At 44.6% G+C, this 21,120-nt stretch overlaps 1 protein-coding gene across 2 annotated transcripts in view; it reads left to right on the forward strand.

Annotated features, from left to right (window-relative positions):
* Positions 1 to 21,120, forward strand: part of LOC123364801 (amyloid beta precursor protein binding family B member 1 interacting protein) — a 103,408-nt gene that overhangs the window by 55,401 nt on the left and 26,887 nt on the right. For both annotated transcript variants that reach the window (XM_045007211.1, XM_045007212.1), the window contains exons 6-9: positions 4,149 to 4,308; positions 8,880 to 9,001; positions 16,176 to 16,250; positions 18,631 to 18,774. In XM_045007211.1, coding sequence (XP_044863146.1) covers positions 4,149 to 4,308; positions 8,880 to 9,001; positions 16,176 to 16,250; positions 18,631 to 18,774 — 501 coding nt within the window. The remainder of the gene's footprint in view (positions 1 to 4,148; positions 4,309 to 8,879; positions 9,002 to 16,175; positions 16,251 to 18,630; positions 18,775 to 21,120) is intronic.

A 21,120-nucleotide genomic window follows, 5' to 3' on the forward strand; every position in this document is an offset into this window, starting at 1 on the left:
ATTTTCCAACGTATGGTTCCCGGCAGGGAATTGCTCTGCTGTTTCCAGTGCAAGTGGATGACTTGACTATTCTTCTTACTGTGTATTTGCAGTTCTCTGTTTTTTATATTTTAGCAATTTTTTAAAATCTTTTCCCCCTCACAATAAACATGCACATTGTTTCTGTCATTTAAAAAGTGCTTCAAGAGGATGCTGAACTTTTTTGGTTTCTGCAGTCAATCACTGTAAGTGATGATCTGTCTATTGCAGAGTCATGTACTGGTAGCCATCATTGCAGCACATGAACCCAGGTTAGCTGACCCAGATTCTTCCATTCTTTTCCTAATTTAAGATTAAAACATCCAATTCAATATTCTTCTTCGAGTAGATGGAGCTGTGTATTCCAGTTTGGTGTGTGTCACCCCAGCACACCAGAACCAGAGAATTTTGCCCACAGAGGGCTGATGCATGCATCTCATGGTCATAGCCCCTCCTCTGGCTATATGAGGTGATGCTGCTCCAATTCTCCTCAGTTCCTCTAAACATGGTCTGTCATGTGGGGGGGGCATCCCCAACAACGATCACCACAGGTGATATTTGCTGTGTCTAGGCGAAGCCCACATCAAGGAGCAGTGTTGGCTTTTCAGATTGTTCACCAAACAGGCGCAGGTGCTGAGGGATCTTCGTCTGAAGCGGCACCTGCTCAAACAGGGATGGAACAGATCCCAGTCAACTACTCCCTGGTACCACATAAGGAGGTCAGAGACCCTGTACTATTGATTCTGGTTCCGACCCTGGGGCATCCATTGAGTTTGGTGCCGATGAGGGCAAGGCCTGCACTGGTGGTATTTGAGGCGCCAACAGACCTTTTCTGCCTTTCTGTCCTGGCCTTGCCCTGGGTCCAGGACTTTTCCAAGGCTTTGTGTTTTATAGCCCCGGTGGCTGGACAGGCTCCTGAACCTGTGAGTGTTGGCACTCTAACCGGATGTTTCCCTTCCACAGTGAGTGGACGTGGGGCTGGTGTCAGTGCACTGGAAAAGTCTTCAGCATCCCTGCAACTAGCACCGCCAATGTTACCGTGGCACCATCAATTACTTCAGTACCACTGCTGACTTGGTGTACGGATCTGGGGACTAGACCCTGGGTCCGCAAAGTCTGGATCAGCTGATATTCCCACTGGGAGGCCATGCAGAGGCACAGGCAGGGAGCACTGTGGAGAGTAGGTCCTGCAGGAAATGCTGCCCAAGAGGCCCAGAGTGACAGTACCCTGCAGCCCTCTGATTGGCCAAACATGCTCTTTAACCCCAATGGTTGCCCCAGGAAGTTGTCTGGGCAATCACACAGACTGCAACTTGCTGCAACACCAGACTTTGTTTGATCTCCGGTCTTCAACTCCAGCCTGACTCTGTCTCATGCGATTCCTCGAACTCCTGCTCGGCAACTACTGTTGTTGGTGGGCAGACCTCAGCCCAGTTGTGACCAGTAGGCAAGACTGCCTACACCCCAGTCTCTTACACTTTGGATCAACACTGGTGCTGATACCAGAAACAACTAAGGTGTACTTGGTGCCACCAGTACCATTTCCACTGTCGGCACCAGCTCCCTCATCATTCTGGGCTATGGACAAGTCAGAACAGTTGGTCGCAACCTCAGGGCTAGCTCCACCTTTATCCCTGAAGCCTGGGACTCTTCGATCCCAACCTGGATGCCGTTCTCCTCTCATTCTCCATCACCTGACCTGCATCAGGGGCCATTCATGGAGTGCTATGGGTTCCAGGATTGGCGCTCGTCTCCCGGTCAGAGTGGGAGCCCTTGACTTGGCACCTAGTGGTCACCAATGCCCTATCCATACCAGTGGCCTCCATGGAATCCATGGGATGCTCCTCGTCTCACTCTCTAAGCAGAGATCTCCGGACATGTCTGTGGTGGCAACCATTGATCTGGTACGGGCCCAGGCACTGGGGAGCCTTCCCCTTGCGGCACCTCCAGAGTCATCCTGTCCAGGTCAGTCAGTCCAGGAGCAGAATCTGGCTCTGGCACAATTAACTGCTTCATCTTCATCCCCAGATGATTCTGCGCTGCCTGGCTCTTCCTCCCCTTTAGTTCCAGAGGATTTCAAGGCATACCAGGACTTTTTGTGGCACATGGCTGTTTCTCTAGGTATCCAAGCAGAGATCCTGCAGAAGAACATCCACAAATTACTGGATATCCTGCAGCCATCTGCCACTGGGAGTGTCGCACTCCCTATTAATGGGTCTTGAACTCAGGCCTGGGAGTCTCTAGACAGCTGTCACATCCTGGCCTTCACCCGATGGCTACTGAAACCTGGTGGGCTGAGAAGCTGATAGGGCTGTAGCCCCAGCCAAGGCACCACCCATGGCAGTTCTGATTGGAGGATCGCCTGGCTCAACTGATTGGTCCAACTATGCTATTTAAGCCAGGAGGAGGAACAGGTGCTTTCTTGTTGTGGCTGCATTGGACCCTGCTTCTGCCTGCCTCTTGCACCCAACCCTGTTCCTGGTTCCTGCTGTGCTCCTGGCTCCCTCATTACCCCCACCTTCACTCCTGTTTCCACCATGCTCCATTCTGTGCTTGATCCTTGCCTCTCCTCCTGCCCTTATGCCTCACCTCTGATTTTCAGCTACCAGTCCTGGCTCTGACTCTGGCTTCTGACCGTGACTCTGGCTTGACCCCGGTGGCTCTGGTAACTGGCAGTTGACTCTGGTGCTGACCCTTGTCTTCGTTCCCTAACCTGGATGCCTGCTCTGCCCACTAGACCTGACTCCTGCTCTGACTACTAGGCCAGACTGCCTACATCTCGGTCTCTGATGGCTGTGCTCCTTGAGCCTGCTGGAGCACACTGGCTTTGGTACCACTTGCAGCAAAGTGCATGGAGAAGTGCTCCTTCATTCTAGTGCAGGGATTTGAGAGCTTTTACTTCCATCCATCCATCCATCCCCAGATTCTCTAGTTGTAACCTCAGTGAACAATAGAGCCCAGCAGGGCAGGTTTAAGTCCACTACCAAGGGTAAGGAAACTGAATGAATGGATCTGAAGGGTAGGAAGATTTCTAGCCTTCTATCTGGACAGGACTAAACTGTTTTGTGTTTCGCCTCATATGCAGATCGTATGACCATGTCAAGTGCTCTCTTCACAGATGATCTTTAAATAGATGAAATCCTGTATCAAGACTGCATATGAGACAGCTTTGGCTACACCCCCCTCAGCAGGTGCGAGCTCATTCTATGAGAGCACAAGCAACAGCAATAGCGTTCCTCAGTGACATCTCAATACTGGACATTGGCAGGGCGGCTACATGGTTGTCCATACATACATTTATGAACCAGTATGTCATTACCGCATCTTCCAGGATGGATGCAAGTTTTGGTAGGGCAGTCTTGCAATCCTTGTTTGGGTAGACTCTGAGCCCTGTCTCCTGGGGTGGGTACTGCTTGTGAGTCACCTAAGTGGAATACATGGCTGCATCTTCTTAAAGGAAAAAGCAATGGTTACTTACTGAACCTGGTTCTTCAAGATGTGGTGCAGATGTGTATTCCACAGTCCATTCTCCATCCTCTGTGTGTGTTTAGTGCGAAGGAACTGACAGGAGTCAAGGCAGTACAACCTTTCATAGCCAGGGAATGGACTATGGCAATGTAGCATGAACACTGTTCCTCTCTCTATAGGTACTGCTAGGCAAATCCACTGGCTCCAGCATGCTGGGCATGCACACACCCAAGTGGAATACACATCTTCATCTCATCTTGAAGAATCACAGTTACATAAGTAACCATTTCTTTCTAGCCTTCATTAAGAGCACTTTGTACTTGGCTACTCTGCCTAGCATTTTCCTTCATTGTACATCTACTAGACTTCAGAGAGGCAGAGTTGAAATTCTGCGCTCTCTCTGTGAACTATTTCACCTTTCCTTGAGTTACGCCCAGTACAACGTTTAATTTTCTTTTTTTACAACTGATCTTTTTCTTTGGCGCCAACAGAATGTAAAAGCTCCCAAGATGTATTATTCTCCCAGTTCAGTGTAGTATGTGGTGCCTTTGAATCAGTAATAACCGTCAGCCTTAATCTTTATCTGTTTTAGCAGATTCTTGACCAGCCTAGCTTTTTATTCTCTGCTGAAATTAACTGACTCTATATGACTCTGTACTCAGCTTGTTGTCAAGGTGCACATGAATGATAACAGTACTAAGTCCCTGATGGTGGATGAACGGCAGGTGGCACGAGATGTTTTAGACAACCTCTTTGAGAAAACCCACTGTGACTGCAATGTGGATTGGTGTCTGTATGAAATATACCCAGAACTACAAATTGGTAAGTTTCATAGGACAGAGAGCCTATCTGGGCTTATAGTATGTTTGTTCTACGGTACTGATCATTATTAAAAGTGAGACTATACTTCTAAGTTTTTCCTGCCCCAGGATCCATTTATGGGCTCTCTCTGTGTGTTGGAGGCATCACTGTTGAAGCAGTCTGTCTGAATTGTAGGAATGTGAGCACTGCCTGCTGTCAAAGTGATGCGGAAAGTACCAGTCCACCCAGTAGGTGGAACTTTGTGGTGTGGTGATGTACTGAGTCTCTGTCATTCTGGGAGAATGTGTCTCCCACACCTCAGTGCAGCAGACCATGGAGACTCCCTGTTAATGGCCGTTTTCATTATTCAAATTTTACACACGCAAAAAAATTAACCAGTTGAATGATAATACAAAAAAAACCAGCTAAAGTCTTAGAAGAGAGAGTACAGTGGTGGAGTGCTATTGGCCAAAGCGATCTCACTTGGGCCAACTAGTGCTGTAATTAAGCTAACATTTCTGAGCAGCATGTTGGTCATTTCTGATGTGCTTCGCCTGTGGCCGTTTTTTTAAGTACAGGTCATGTACGCTATAGTGCTCCTTTTCTTCAGTAGGGCTGCCACTCAGCTGGTGGTGCCTCATGACCCAAAGAGTAACATGCCTTCTACGGCTGGCTTCTGAGCCCCTAGGGAACAGCTGGATAAGAATACACATGCTGTTTGGTACAATTTGATCAATGTGGTTTCAAAGAGGCCTCAAGGCCTGAATGAGATGGAAGGTTCTTTCCCTGTGGACTATCACAAATGTCTGTCTCTGGGCCATGTTCGAAATGTATTAATGAAGAAAGAAATACTGCCATGACCTTCTCCCTGTGCGGCACTGGCCTGGAGAAATTGCAAACTGAAAATGGCCCTTAGAGCGGTAAATGTATAAACTCACTTGGCCATAATATCCCAATGCAGATTTGAAAATGTATTAAGAAAGTTAACATCAACCTCATGTACTAAAAAAGTCCTAGGAACAATTATCCTCCTACACTATAAATCAGATGAATGGTGAATGGTTAGAAAAGAGTCTGGGTGCCTCTGAACATGGAGATATTCATCTACTGGTGGGAGTGGCAGATACAGTAATTGCCTAGCCACTCTTTCTACCCCATTAAGATGATACATGAAGCAATATTGCTACCTTCTCCTGTACCTGCTTATCTTAACTAAAGAGAGACTGGAAATGGCACAAGAAATGTCACAGACATCACTCTGAATAATTTTAGAGTGTTTCCTTGCTTTGGGAAGTTGCTCTCTCTGGTCTGGTCTAACCTGGATAGAAATCCCTGAACACTGGATAGGGCCAAATAGGGCCAAATTCTTTCCTGAACCACTGGAACCATTGGACCGTGGCGTTTACCTGTGTGTTTATATGATCTGAAATACCATTTTGAATCCCCTGTCTTGCAGCCAGAGGCAGAGGATATAGGGGAAAACACAGGGGAAGAAATTGGGGTTGGTGTTCAGATGTTTTAAAGAAATAGAAATTATTTGTTGTACAGTAGCAATCAGAAGTCCCAGCTGTATTTAGAGCACCATCATTTCTGGCATTGTACTAATGTAAAAAGAGACTGTCCTGGCCCCTGCACTTAAGATCTTACAGTCTAAGTAGAAGGACAGAAACTGGCAGGGGAAATGACTTGCCCAAGGTCAGTGGCAGAGGCAAGAATAGTACTGAAGTCTCCTGAATCTCACTGCACTGCCCTACCTTCTGGACCAAGTGAGCTGGATATAAAGTTTATTCATTTGTAGAAAGGTATTTTGGGTTGGGTGGAGCAGTATGTGTCAGGGGGTCTTCTGTTTCCGCTGCTGTGAAAAATACTCTAGCAGAAAGAGAGTTCATTAATTCTCTTCAAATGTTTTAAAATGCAGTCTGCTGTTTATTCCTCCTTGTACATTTGTTCACAGGATTAAAATAGCACCATTAACATTCTTATTAAGCAGACTTACTGGACTACAACAGACTTCCATCAGAAAATGACACTTTATTGAACCCAAAATGCTTCACAGAAACATCTTGAGTTCGGTAAACTCTCAGTGAACCAGGCAGGTTCCCATAACCTGCCAGCTTGCACAGCTTCCAATGAGCCCAGTCTTCCAGGGTCCACAGCTCTGGGGCAGCCCTGCCATGCCAGGCTAGGATCCCTGTCGTGGAGCCAGAAACCAGCCCTGGGATGAACCCCAGTTCCAACTGAGGCTCAGCTTACAGCTCCACAGATAGCCTGGGGACAGGTTCCCAGGGTCTGCAGCTCTGGGGCATCTCTGCCCTGTGGACTGCCTGGGATCAGGCACTCCAGGGCTCAAGACTCCTGACCCAGCTGGCTGCTCAGGAAGCCAACAAGACTGCGAGTCTGGGAAGCTGGGGGGTACCCAACCCAGAGCAGTCTGCATGGTATGGCAGCCCTGGAGCCACAGCCCTGGGAGACCTGGCAGCTGCTGAGTGACAATGACATTCTGGTAAGTTTCACACTCCTATTTTCATTCAGCAGCTGTCAGATTCTCAGAGAACAAAGCAGTTTTTTTCAGGATTTCTGTTCCACGGGAAATTAAAAATAAAATAAAATAATTTATTTATTTATTTTTGCCCTGAAATTTCCCGCGAACTGGAATTCCCATGTTTTGGCCAGTTCTAATCTTAACGTTTGTACAAAGAAACTATACTCTTCTACATCATTTCCCTGCATGAGAGTTCTAGTATATCCTTTTTTAATATTACTTTGAGTAGCAAGCCCAAGAAGCCAATGTTTCAGATTAGTGAATAGATATTCCAAAAAAAGTCCAAGCTATTTCTGTATCAGAACATCTTTGGTAGAGAACTGTACATATGTTTTTATCATACAAGTTATGTGGTTATGTAAATCAGATGATCTATTCTTTCAGATAAATTGCATATTGAAAAATTTCATGAAGGTTTTCTATGGCTTTAGTGTGGTACAACATTGGGCTGTATTTTGCAACAGAGCAATTTAGCCACATAACGAACTTGTACCCCGGTTTAGAGTCAATTGTATTCTTCCGTACTGTCATTGTGGCTGGGATTACTGCTACGGCCACTGTTTTGAAAGTTATTTCCAAGTTACATTAATATATTTTAGGGCATGATTTACCCTTCAGTTCCTTACCTGTAATTATACAGTGGTTTACATTGTCAGCGGCTTTATTAAAAGTATTACAATGCTTTGTGTTGCTGAGGAACAACTGAGTACATTGAGACAGGCTCCCCAGCTGAGCCTCAGTAACATTTGAAAGCACACAGTTGTTAAATCGTCAGAACTGAGTGTTGATGGACTATATCGTACCCTTCCATTTGAGGGAGTCTCAGAAAGGTATGAAACACTAGAAAAGGCCATCAGACCATGCTTCCTCATCTCCTCCCACATCAGTGCAGTGCAAGTTGTCTGAAGAGTGTGGTCACCAATGGCTATTGAAAGTAGAGCAAGAGTGCTCTTGGGAAACCTGCAGAGGTGTGCTGCACAGGGCCGCCCAGAGGGGGGGGCAAGAGGGGCAATTTGCCCCGCATCCCGCAGGGGCCCCCACGAGTGTTTTCCGGGGCCCCTGGAGTGTTTCCCCTCTTCCCGCGGCTCCGGTTGAGCTCCCTCAGGCATGCCTGCGGCAGGTCCACCGGAGCCCGGGACAAGCGGACCTGCCGCAGGCATGACTGCGGAGGGGGCGCTCGTCCCGCGGCTCGGCTGGACCTCCCGCAGGCATGACTGCGGCAGGTCAACCAGAGCCGCGGGACCACGGCACCCGCCGCAGTCATGCCTGCGGCAGGTCCGCTTGTCCCGGGCTCCAGTCGACCTGCCGCAGGCATGCCTGCGGGAGCTCAACCGGAGCCGCGGGAAGAGGGGACCCGCCGCAGTCATGCCTGCGGCAGGTCCACCGGAGCCAAATGCCGCCCCCCAGGGAAAGGGCCGCCCCACGCGCCTGCTTGGCGCGCTGGGGTCTAGAGCCGCCCCTGAGCGGGGGCCCCCCGCCGCCGAAGACCCCGGGCCCCCGGAATTCTCTGGGCGGCCCTGGTGCTGCACCCTTACTTAGCTGCTCAGGGACAAGGGTGTCCGTGCGCTTCCAGAGGCAAAGCATTTGCACCACGGCTTGCAGTGTCCATTCAGAGATGTAGAAAGACAATATCAGCAATCAGAGCTTTGGAAACAAGGATAAAAGGCTTGTGCAAGGCATGACAAGTTAATGCTGGCTCTGCAGCCATTAATCTATGTTCAGTTTCACAGCCAACTTCATTATAAAACACACTACACAGAGTAGCTGTACTGACTACAGCCACAACCTGGCTAGCCGTGCCCCCTAACACATGTGCTGTATCCTACACATGGAGCTAGCACCAATGGGATGCCACAGCTACATAGTACAGAGTTGCCTTGCCCTTTCATACCCCACCATTTTCATGAGGCTCGGCCCCCTTCTTTGCACTAGAAGGGACTGCAGGGCTCGGACTTTTTGAAGGAACATCAGATAATGGTTATATTCCGAAACAGGACTTTCTGTCTGCTGCCTCTTGTTTATCTTACGCTGACCTTTCTTGTCCCCGTAGAAAGGTTTTTTGAAGACCATGAAAATGTTATCGAAATCTTATCAGACTGGACCCGGGACACTGAAAATAAGGTTCTGTTTTTGGAAAAAAATGAAAAATATGCTGTGTTCAAAAATCCCCAGGTAAGGTAATGTGATGTTGGCAAAATACTTTTAAATGATATGGATTAGTTTATGCTATGCCTGCTAGAGGTTTTATTGGCTTTAGTTCTGCCAGTTCTAAATGAGAAAAAACAAATCTGTGGTTTCAGTAACAAGGAAAAAACACACGAGAGCTTTTCCTCTGTAGTATATTTGTAGGCCTTGTCTACACTGCTAAAAATGAGACCTTCAGTTCCCCACTTGTATAGTTCCACTGGGGGGAGCAATGGTGAAAGCTATTGTGTAAACACAGGGCTCAGATGTAAAGATGATTGCAGATGAGAAACAGTGTTTGAACACAAGACCATCAGCACTGCAGCGTGGACCTCTGCAACTTGAGCTAAAGGAGAAGGTCCATTAGCGGGTACTAGTAGTAGGCACTTATCCTCTGTGGATCAGCCACTAGAGAGGAACATGACACACTTCACATGCAGGTTATGTAAGCACTTACAATAGCTTATTAAACATGCTTCTAAACTATTAAACATGCCTTCATCTAAAGATTAATTGGGTTATTATATTTTTGGGGGGAAGGATGTTATCCCTTACACTTTTGCCACCTACATGCTATCCAGCTAATGCTAGCAGCCATTGACAAAAGTTAGTGAGTCATACATTATAAGTCCTTTCCAGCATTTATCCGTAGCTTTATTTCTATAATATACTTTTTAAAACACTATAATATACTTTTTAAAATAGGGCTTTCCACTCAGATTTCCACTCTTTCATGAGGATGTGCACATCATCACGTTCACCCATTTGTGATATAATTTATTGTGCAATGGAAATCGCATTAAGAGACTGCTCCATGAAACTGCAGCAGTGACTCAGTTATTGAGATGGAAGGTCAGAAGCCCATGACTAAAGGCTGGAACATTAACACATATTGGGTTGCATGCACACAAAGAAGACCTTAACATCTGAAAGACTGAAATCACTCTGTAATGCAGCTGCAGTGATGCTAGGCTGACCTTTTGGGGGAAAATAGCTTTTTTTTTTTTTTTTTTTTTTTTAACTATCTGGCATTGACACTAAAATTCAAAGAGCCTAGAGAATAATAATTGCCTGAGGAAGACTCTAATATGGGAGGGAAAAAAAACCCTCCTGGACATGCTTTTGTTTTATACATTTGGGTTAGATCATTCCCCCAGGGCCGCTGATGTTAAACTCACAAACTCAAATGTTAATCTCTTGTTTTTGAAACAGTCTCTGGTCTTGATTCTTCTCTTCTACCTGTTTTGATCTCCTGATTTGCACTGCTGTAAATGAGAGAGACTCAGGCCCTGTGGATCACATTATGCACATTCCCTTTTGGTTTTGTAAAACTAAATGAAAGTATTTACACAATGGGCTTCAAATAGTAGTTGCTCTATGCTTCTGTTCTACTACCACTGATCAACTAGCGGAGACAGCTATACCTATGAGAGCCCTATGAGTTGGTGCCTGTATCCTGAATGTATGGACTCCTGTTTCTGTCCAAGGGATGATATATTAGGGGTTAAACTCGAACAGCGATGCTAAAACTAAAGGTTAAATTAAGAGGTGGGATAAGAATTCCAAATAACTTAATAAGCATGAAGAATTCCATGCATGAATATCTATGTCCAGAGAAGGTGGTGTGACTGTAACAGGCAAAAGTCCACTTAAGAGACACTGAACTTCAAATTTCGTTCATTAAAGTTTAATAGTTTCAGGCAGGTACTACACCTGTCCCTCTGCTAATGCCTGTGGCTTTACAATCTGATTCCTACTTTTTAAATTTGTTTTTCTCTCCTTCGCTGCCATGTGAAAGACCCACACAAACAAGAGTGAAATTGACTATACACTGAGTGCAGTCAAATGCACAAACAAACAGAAAATAGAGAAGTATTTTTGCCCGGTACCTGCTGTTAGTTGTTATATGTCCCAATAGCAGGTAAGAATGTTTTAGACGGGAGCATGATTTTTAAATTGACAGTGTCCCTCAAACAAATGGTCTTATTTTCCTGGGATCATAACACAAGAACAGACTTCTTACAATTTAATTGTTTCATTTACATACTATTTTAGGCACTTGCATTCCTATTGCTGCTTTTTTCTTAGAGTAATTTCATATTTATGAATCTTTCTCACTTATCACCTGTTCTTCCATTCACTAACAGAAGTGGAGGAGAGTCTATCCTAGAATATAGAAGATGGGCCGCAGTAACTTTATTAAACAATATGATGGAAGCCAAGTTTGAAGATTAGTTTCCTGGCCCCTACTTAGCTTTGATTTTAGCTGCTGACGGCTCCTCAGATTCATGTTTGTGATCTTTGAAGTGATAGGGCTGTGCAGGTACAGTCTGATATAGACATCTGCACTACAGCACATCATTGCTTTAGCATACAGTCAATATGACTTGAACATACCGACCAGATACAGTGGCAGGGAGTTGCTGAACATAGATTTATTTTAATTCATTTTGTGCCTATAGTTTAAATTGCCTTTATGTTCTATAAGTAGCTCATTCTAAAAGGGACGTTGGTCATTTCTTGGTCTGGCCTTGCATTTTGGAAAGTCTGACCAAAACAGTCCAGCCATTTTCAAGTGAGTAAGATTTTGTGCTGTCAAAGACAAAAAGCAAAAGCCACTTTTGTTAATATTAAAAATAATGTTAGTCTTTTTTTTGAACAGCTTGAATGTCTCTGATTTTGGTACAGACTTCCGTTTGGTATAGAACTAATCCCTACATTAGCCATACACCATTTTGTGGACTGAGGAAAGTCCATTTAGATTTGGTTGATTTTGTAATGGTTTAAAGGCTATCTTGTGCTCTCCCTTGCATTTTTTTTAAAGCCAACAAAGATTGCTTAACTTTCTGTTGGCACTGCACATAGGTAATTTCTGATTTCTCATCACTATCTTGGCTATGCGTTTGCATGGCTATGTGAGTGGAGGGCAATTTGTCAGTTCATATGCCAGTGTATGTAGAAGAACTTCCGGGAGCACAGACCTTTTGGAACCTTGCCTCATTCCCTTCCATGTTCAGTGATGTATAGACTGATGTGGCCTTGCTTCACTGAGTGGGCATCTTGTGCAGGATACAGCCCCCCCCCCCCCCGAACTGGCATGTTCTGCACAGCTCCTGTGACTTCGAACACCATAAATACAAAGCACATGGTGAACCTAAGCTGGCCAGAGAATCCCTTTGAGAATTCCTCATGTGTAGGAGGAGTTTCCTGCTGGTATGAAGAAGGCGGAGCTAGTGTAGCCGCTACCTCTGCTAACTCTGTCACTGCACTGACCAGCATGGGGAAGGAGGGAGGGGACATGGTACAGTGAAGCTCTGGACACACCCCATTTTCCACTGGCACAATGTCCCTTAGGGAAGTTACACTAGTGGCACATGTTAATGCTCCCCCCCCACCCCACAGCATCAGATAGCTCCGAAGCCAGGCACAGCAGAATCAGGGAGCCCCACTTGGCTCCTGGCAGCCTCTGTTCTTGAGCTCTCTGTGGACACAGCAGAGAATTCATCCCAGAAAGTTAGGCCCAAGAATCTGATAATCCCCATCTTCAGAAGCAAAGATCCTTAAACAAACAAGCAGCCATTCAAATGCAAGTGCAAATACGTGATTCATTTGCTTCTAATACTACTTTCAAAGTTGTTGTTCTTGTGTTGTATACCTAGAGAAACACTCCATCTGTTAAGGAGCCTCAGTTCCCTACCACAGACAGACATATCTTCCTTTGCAAACAAGAGAAATATTCATGCTTGGGAGGTTTGAGAGAGCTCTCCAGCAAATCCAAGCAGCATTCACATTAATGGCCTGACTCTCCCAACCCTGACATGCTTCTCCCCAGGGTCTTTGCAGAAGGGAAACAGTTTGTCTTTTAACGTGACCTTTGACTATTGGACTTGGAATGACCTCTTGTGGACACATGTGGTCCCCTAGTACATGATGAATGACATTCTGGTCAATGGTAGACCACACAGTGATACATATATAGCAAGTGCAGTATGCAGTCTCCTCCCGTGGGCCTAATCCAGTGAAGGATAATAAAGGTCAGATACAGTCAGATTTCAGGAATAGAGGGGACATACAAGAGGTGAGCCATAATAAATGAAATGCATGTTGGCAAGGGAAAGATGAAATGATACATCTGTATAGCATAGGATTGGGTGGCAAAACACTCCTGCACTGACAAAAGGCAGCCTTATTCGTGATGCCACCTGGTTGTCATTACTGAAATTCTCTCTCTACCACTGACTGTAGGCACAGGGTGGTCTTTTTTTCCTAAATAAATGCCAGATGCTCTAATGTAAATCACGCATAGTCAGAGGACCTTTGTGGTCTCATTAAGGCCATCAGCAGTCATTCCGAATCTCTGCATTGGTGGCGATACCAGGGCCAGGTTGTGACAGTTCAGGGCCCTAAGCACACATCAGGGTTTCCCTGCTGAGCTGATAGTGGCAAAGGCCCCCACACTAGAGCCTTTTCCTGGGTTAGTGGGGTCCTCCTACAGCTCCGTGTTGGTCCAGAGAAGGAGGAGGCTTCAGTTTACGCAACAATCAAACTTTGTGTGGACTACAGTCCATCCTACCTGAAGGGGAACCCCACCCAGCCAAGCAAAGTCGTAATGGGACTTGTTCTGCTATATTCCCTGCCTGCTTTCCAAAGTTTCCCCATTTGTGTGCAGGGGTTCCTGCCAACACCAGTGCAGCAGAGCCATGATTGCATGGCACCACAGAGTTCTCTGCTCAGAGCAGGAGGTGTTTGATTAGCAACTGCACTGAGATGAATATGGTTCTTCACCTCATCAGAACTGTTGTTTCAGGCTATCTGCAGACTGAGGCAGGCATCACTCCACGAGCTATGCTCAGGACACCTTTTCAAGGCTTTTTTTTACAACCAAGAGGGCTAGAAATACATTTATTTCCAAATGAAAGCAGAGAGTCCAATGTAATCATGGGATTCCAGGAGCTCTGGCCCTAGACCAGTGGTTGGCAACCTGCAGCCCACAGGCTGCACGCGGCTCAGCAGGGTAATCCACTGGCGGGCCACCAGACCGTTTGTTTACATTTGTATGGCCGGCCACACCTCCCAGTAGCCACGGTTTGCTGTTCCCAGCCAATGGGAGCCGCAGGAAGCAGCAGCCAGCACGTCCCTGTGACTATGCTGCTTCCCACAGTTTCCATTAGCCAGAAACAGCAAACCGCAGCCACTGGGAGCTGTGGGCGGCCATGCAAATGTAAATAAACTGTCTGGCAGCCCACCAACGGATTACCCTGATGGGCCGGGTGTAGCCTGCGAGCTGCAGGTTACCCACCACTGCCCTACACCCATGTATTTACCTTAATCTAGCCCTGGACTATGAACTACAGATTAGCCATGTGCTCAGGCAGCTAGTAGCCAGTTTAGTCTTTCCTACTTCTGGGAATCCTGAGTCTGAATTCCATTTTGTTTCTAGCAGAAAATAGCTCAGTTTTGAATGTTCATTTTTTTATCATTGCTGTGGCCATGGCAGGAGCATAGGGCGAAGTGTGGCTGATGGTGCTTTTAGGCTTGCCTGTTTGACACTGTGCATTTAAAGGTCACTTTTTTAAATAAGTGTTGCTCCAGGGGTCTCCCTGAAAAAATAAACCATCTTGAACAAGTCCTGCTCTCCCACAAAGCTGCTGTGCAAAACGCGGCTTGAGGAGGAAGATGTGGTTACATGGTCAAGCTGGGTTCTTCAATTGCTCTCTATGCTGCCTGGTGGCAGTAGCTGCTTGCACATAAAGGTGGAGTTTTGGTTACATTTTCTGGTATAACCATAACATGTTCTTCCTTTAACTGGGAAATGTCACCAAAAGAGAAACAAGACATTGCAGATCCATGACACATTTTGGCCTTTGTTGACTTCTAAGACAAATCTGCATGTAAATATGTCATCTGACTTTCAGAACTCTTGCGGAAACACAAGTCTCACTGAAGTCAATGGGAACTGCCGGTGGGTTTTGGGGGGAGAAGAGAAAAGAAAAAAATCACACTCTTTACGCTGGATTTAGGAGAGTAATTTTAGGTAGCCAGCTTTCAAAAAATGTGGCAGAATTCTTCTTGGATGAAACAGGTTTTGTTTGCAGGATAGGGGCCATAAAGCAAACAATTAACCTTATTCGTAATTCAACCAAGGCCAAAGGGACTATCTACAAACATCAAGCTATTTCCCTACTTTGGTCCCAAGCCAGCAGGCCTTTAGGGTTAGAAGCTGCCAACAGATTTGGGCCTTGGTTTTTACTGGAGCATGATCCTGACCTTCACAACTGCAGATACAGTTTTGAGTCTACAGTTAAATATGGGTGCATCTGTACCCTTTCAGACAGCACAGCTACATTGTCTGGAGGTGCAGATAGGCATATAGGCTTCTGAATGGGTGTAATTCCAGGTGAGGATACTTGCACTCACAGCGCTGGAGGCATTTTTGTTTCAAAGTTTAGGCCCAAGTCTCAAACAATGAGTTTGATGCTAGATGTGGTGGTCTACAGTGTTTGTCAACAAGTATGCAAAATTACCCCTTGGCTTTCAAATGACTCCTTGGACAAAAAGTACTTTCCTGCATGGTGCAATAATGTAACATACAAATGCAGACATAAGGAACTCTGTAAAATCTACTGTGTCCAAACACTTGTTATTAAATAATAAAGAACTGTAGCACATGCACAGCTCAATTTCTGAAGCAATGCACACCATAAAAAATAATTGCTAGAAAATTATGCATTCAGTTCTTGGCACTACATTTTTCTTCATCATGTACTAATCTGCTGCATAATCCTCAATTATGTTCTGTAACATCCATCTCTAGGAATCTAGGACATTGTTCAAACTGAAAAAATAAAATCAAACCCACTGACCCAGAAAAGCAGCCAAACAAAATCAAGAATTGAGCCATGTTTTTTTGAAGTACGGGGTTGGGGCGGGGTGTATGTATATGGGCAAAATGAATTTTAGATTGAGAAACTGATGTATAAACTCCAATAGGCAGCTTTAGTGAAGGTTTCCTGTAATGAGATTTGAAGCGCAATACTTGGATACCTGCCTCTCATACCATCTAGCTCAGTGCACAATACAGAAAGGCTGAATAACAATGTCATCTGTTCATTTATAATCTTTGTCTTTTCTGTTCAACATCAACCTCTTGTATTTTAATCAGAATTTCTACCTGGCAAACAAAGGAAAAAATGAAGGCAAGGAAATGAATGAGAAAAACAAAGAGTTTCTACTGGAGGTAAGCCAGCTTGGTTAAGTGGTGATGCAAGTGCTGATGCAGCAGAGTGCCACAGCCTACATCTGCTCTTAACAGCAGTGCTTAGTTCTTTGCTTGCTAATGTGTAACAGGAAGTTCTGTGTTTGTTATTATCAGCTTTGTGTTTAAGGCTGTGTAGAAAGCTATTCAACTTCATCTGCAGCTCACCACTGAAAGCATAGACCAGGGATGGCCAACTTGTGTCTCTGGAGCCACATGCGGCTCTTCAGAAGTTAATATGTGACTCCTTGTATAGGCACCAACTTTGGGGCTGGAGCTACAGGCGCCAACTTTCTAATGTGCCAGGGAGGGAGGGGGGTGCTCACTGCTTAACTCCTGGCTCTGCCACAGGCCCTGCCTCCACTCCACCCCTTCCCGCCTCCTGCCCTGAGCCTGCCATGCCCTCGCTCCTCCCACCCAGAGCCTCCTGCACACAAAACAGCTGATCAGGAGGTGTGGGAAAGGAGGGGGAGGCGCTGATTGGTGGAGCTTATTGGTGGGTGGGAGGGAGCTGATGGGGGGATGCTGATGTATAACTGTGGCTCTTTGGCAATGTACATTGGTAAATTCTGGCTCCTTCTCAGGCTTAGGTTGGCCACCCCTGGCATAGACTCTACTTCGTGTTATATTTTTATTATAAAACATAGTGCAGATAATTCCTTTCTTCTGTTAGGTGCCAGTCCTACAAACATTAACACGTGTGCTTAGCTTTTTTCTACAGTGAATAGTCCCACTGATTTCAGTTAAGTGAAGCACCTGCTTCAGTGTTTACAGGACTGGGGCCTGAACAAGGACAGCAGATTAGGAGCATTACACTTTCACAGTCCTCTGAAGAGGCACCTGCAATCAAGGTTCATCTTAGCGCTGACATTGTTGCAGAAATGCTTTGCTTGCAAGATCCCCAACAGAGCATTACCAATAGTCTAAAACACTCCTGGGCTAGAATCAGATTGGCTTTTTATTTTTTAAATCATTAAGACTGAGCAATAATGATAATAATTAAATAGTTACTTTTCTTTCTAGTTAAAGAAGGTAAATTTCCACCCCAGTTTTTGTTTCATGTACTTTTCATGCTGGGTTGTACCATGAAAGGACTCCAGGCTTGTAAAACTAAACTGTCTCTTTATAAAGAGAACTATTCACAGAGATGCTGCCTCAAGCACTCAAGCCACATGCATTCAGACTAACTTCCTGATTCCTCTTCCAAACTCTTCCATCCTGCAACCTGAGTTCCTCCTCCCAAGTTCCATACAGGTTGCTACAGTTACTAGTGTTAGCTCTGCAGCCAGCTTATACAAGCAGCCTTTGGATTTGATTCCAGTTTAAACCTGCTTATCTTCTGACCCTTCTTCTTGAAAGTTCAGTACACCAGTCTACTGTGATGAGAAAGAGAAATCTAGACTTATAACAAATAAACAATGATCACAGAACTAAGGGAATGAAAAAAGCCTTTTGTTTTGTGTGAGCATTTTGGCTTTGATGCAAGTGCTGGAAGAGGATAATCTACACTCAGATGCCTGGGGATTCCCACTTTAGAATTAGTGCATGATAACAAAGCCACCAAATATCAGCAAGCAGAGAGCTGTCCATAGTAACTTCTAAATGAGAAAATTAAGTATGTTGACATTAGAGATTACCCTGAGTGTTCTACACCTCCTAACAGGAGCTCTTTCATGGCCAACAATAACATGTATTTGTTCACATGGGTTGTGAATGCTGGTATGTGCTTAAAAATAAATATAATAGAAATCTCTCATCTTTGATTTTATTTTAAAGTTCTTGGTGCCTTTAGGAGCAGTTTCTAGGGTATTAAGTATTTCCCTACACAACCTAGAGATGTTGCAATAGTCAAAAACCCGAGCATGTGAGAATAATGGTGCCAAACATTTTATTCTATCTTCCTCAGCAGAAAATGCTTTTCTGGTTAAAGTCTTTAGTAGGTTATTGCAAATCCTTCACTAGGTAATATATGTTTCTGGTCCAGGACTAGGGGTGGCCAGAAATAAAAATCCACCACTGTGCAAAGAGCCTAATGATAGAAGTCTCTATCCACTACTTAACTCTTAAATGTTTAGTCTGGGGCTTAAGAGAAGGGAATGAGCTAGCTGTGTGTGGGCCCTCTGCTGTGAGGACAGTTTCCCAGAGCAAGTGTCTAAAAAGGAATGCCCAAGTCCCACATGAACACTTTAACATGGAAAACTCACATTTACATGTTTGACTCTCTGTTCCATAACTGGGCTCCCCATCTTTATACATTCACTGTTGCAGAAAATGTCTGTTTTTAAGTGAACAATTTGCTGTTGTTTATTAATATAGGTGCTCAAGTCCATTTATTTTGTGTAATTCAATTCTTGCTGCACAGGAAAGCTTCTGTGGGACGTCTGTCATTGTGCCAGAACTTGAAGGGGCTCTTTATTTGAAGGAAGATGGGAAAAAGTCCTGGAAGAGGCGCTATTTTCTTCTGCGAGCATCTGGAATTTATTACGTCCCCAAGGGAAAGACCAAGGTCAGGAAATCAAAGGAATCATTTTAGCAGTAAAGTAATTCATGTCGGTGAAAGTGAAGAGCTCCTGAAGTCACATTTTGAGAGCAATGGCTGGTGCATCTGAGACAGATTTTTCCTTTGACTGCGACACTTGTGCAAATATTAGAAAGTAGTCACAGAAATCCTGTACAATTCCCCCCATTTTTGTTTCCGCAGTTAGGTAAAAACATTGGGTGAAATCTTGCCCCTCTTGAAGTCAATGAGGGGAAACCCCAATGCCCTTCATCTAGCACTTTGCTGCAAATAATGCCTTTACTTCAGATCTGGTTCCTTGTGGAAGGGAATTTAAGAAGTTTGCAAACAGTCTCACTCTATATAGCAAAATGGAAGTACAGAAAACCTGACGTTGTTTATAACAAGACTCAGTTGAAAGCTCTACTCCGGCTTTTATAGTCTGTGTTTGTAACCAACTTGCCATGCCAACAGCTATTGCAGGGAAGTGCATTGATTGTGCTATTATATGCCAGATGTTTTTCCTGAAGTGATCTTTGCCTAGAGAATGTGTTGTGCCTTTCCAGCTTTTTAAGGCTGTCTTCTGTAGAACAAGAGGTGAGACAGAGGCGTTCAGGTTCACAGAATCTAATACAGTGACATTTACCATTACCGGGTATTGAAAGAGTCTGAGTTGCCAGCCTGCAGTGAATAAGCAAAGGAGCCTGAAGTGCACTGCAGAAGGAGGCTCATTGCTGCTCATTTCTAGAGTAACATCCTTGATACTGACTTTTGGGTACTGGGAGCTGTTGGCAGTTTTATATTCTGACAAGTGCTGCCGCTTATGACTCTTAATGCTTCAGATTTGCTTTGGATGAAAATGTTTGTGCCAGTGACTGAGCATCCTCATACCCAGAGCTAATGATATACACCAAGTCAATGGGACTTAATTATTTTTGTCATTCCCTGAATAAATCACAATGAAAGAAATAGTGATCAACTTAAAAAATAAGAGACAAGTCCACCAGTGGGTGGCAGAGGCATGTAGTGCCACTACTCAGGTGACCCAGGGACAGAAACAGACTAGGACCCAAGTCCGGGCAAAATGCAGCGTCAATTAGATGACTGCCCTGCTTGTACTGCACTTTATAGAATGGCTGTGTTTGACTTCTAAGGCAGTGGTCATCTGGGCTTTCCACTCCTCAATGAATCTCCCACCCATACAGCACTCTTACCAAACAGACTAGAACTCTGATTGGAAGGATTTTCTCCAATCACAATGCAGATAGTGAAATACTCTCATTCCAAGACTGGCGGACTATGAATTGGTCTAACTCTTAGTAGCAAAATGGAACTAAAGAAAATCTGGCATACCTTGAGCTATGTTTAAAAAAATAAAATGAGCACTTTATATTGACAGTTCACAATATATCTAGGCCCAACAAACATGTAGTTAATTTTGTATACCCTAATATTTAGGCCTATGCTTGTTTTGTGGGTGCAAGTCAGGTCCTAAAACTTTGAGAAAGTGTCCTTGACTGTAATCGTGTCACTATTTCCACACTAGCATTGCTTCAAACCGTTAGTCCACCTAAGTATCATTCTCCTTCCCACAAACTGACATTAATGGAAAGTCCAAGAAGTTAGCAGCACCAAACACACAAGTTACTTGTTTAAATTTTTTTCATTAAATTATGTAGTTAAAGTCTTCTTTTGTCTGGATATGCAATAGGAATAACATTATGGCTTTGCAATAAATGACTTATCTCCTACATAAGTTGTTACTTCCCCTACATATCTGTGATGAATGTTTCCCTTTAAATAATTCTATCCGGATTGGACTCAACCATGAATTGGTTCCTAGGAAAAGCAAGAACTCCTTTGTCATTCCCATTGAAGGCTTGGTGTTGAGGCTGCCCGTAAGTTTCACTGATTTGAATGCACTCAGTGTGAAATCCTAGCCCCATTGCAGTCAATGGCAAAACTCACAAAGACTTCAGTAGGAACTTCAGGTTGGGTACTGAACAGGGAGATGCTTATAATTAATACCATCGCGTTCCAGAGAGCAGAATTCATGCTACTGTCCCCTCTTGTCAGGTGTTTAGATTGAGCTACCACTTAATGGCAGTGTTCATAAATGCACTACCAGTGTGAATAAAATGACCCCAAGGAAGTATCTTAATGAGAGTATAACAAGCAAGCAAGCAAGCATGTGACACTAAAATATGACCTCCACCCACAAGGAGAGAAGCTCTTTGAGGTGTCCAGTGTACATCAATTTACTAAGTATAAGGGCATATTCAGAAATATATGGAGATAGAACCGTTTTGCATTAACATGTATAAAGAGTATGGAGGTTATATATTGTACCCAGAA

The sequence above is a fragment of the Mauremys mutica genome, chromosome 2 (genome assembly GCF_020497125.1).
Source record: "Mauremys mutica isolate MM-2020 ecotype Southern chromosome 2, ASM2049712v1, whole genome shotgun sequence".
NCBI classification, from domain to species: Eukaryota; Metazoa; Chordata; order Testudines; family Geoemydidae; genus Mauremys; species Mauremys mutica.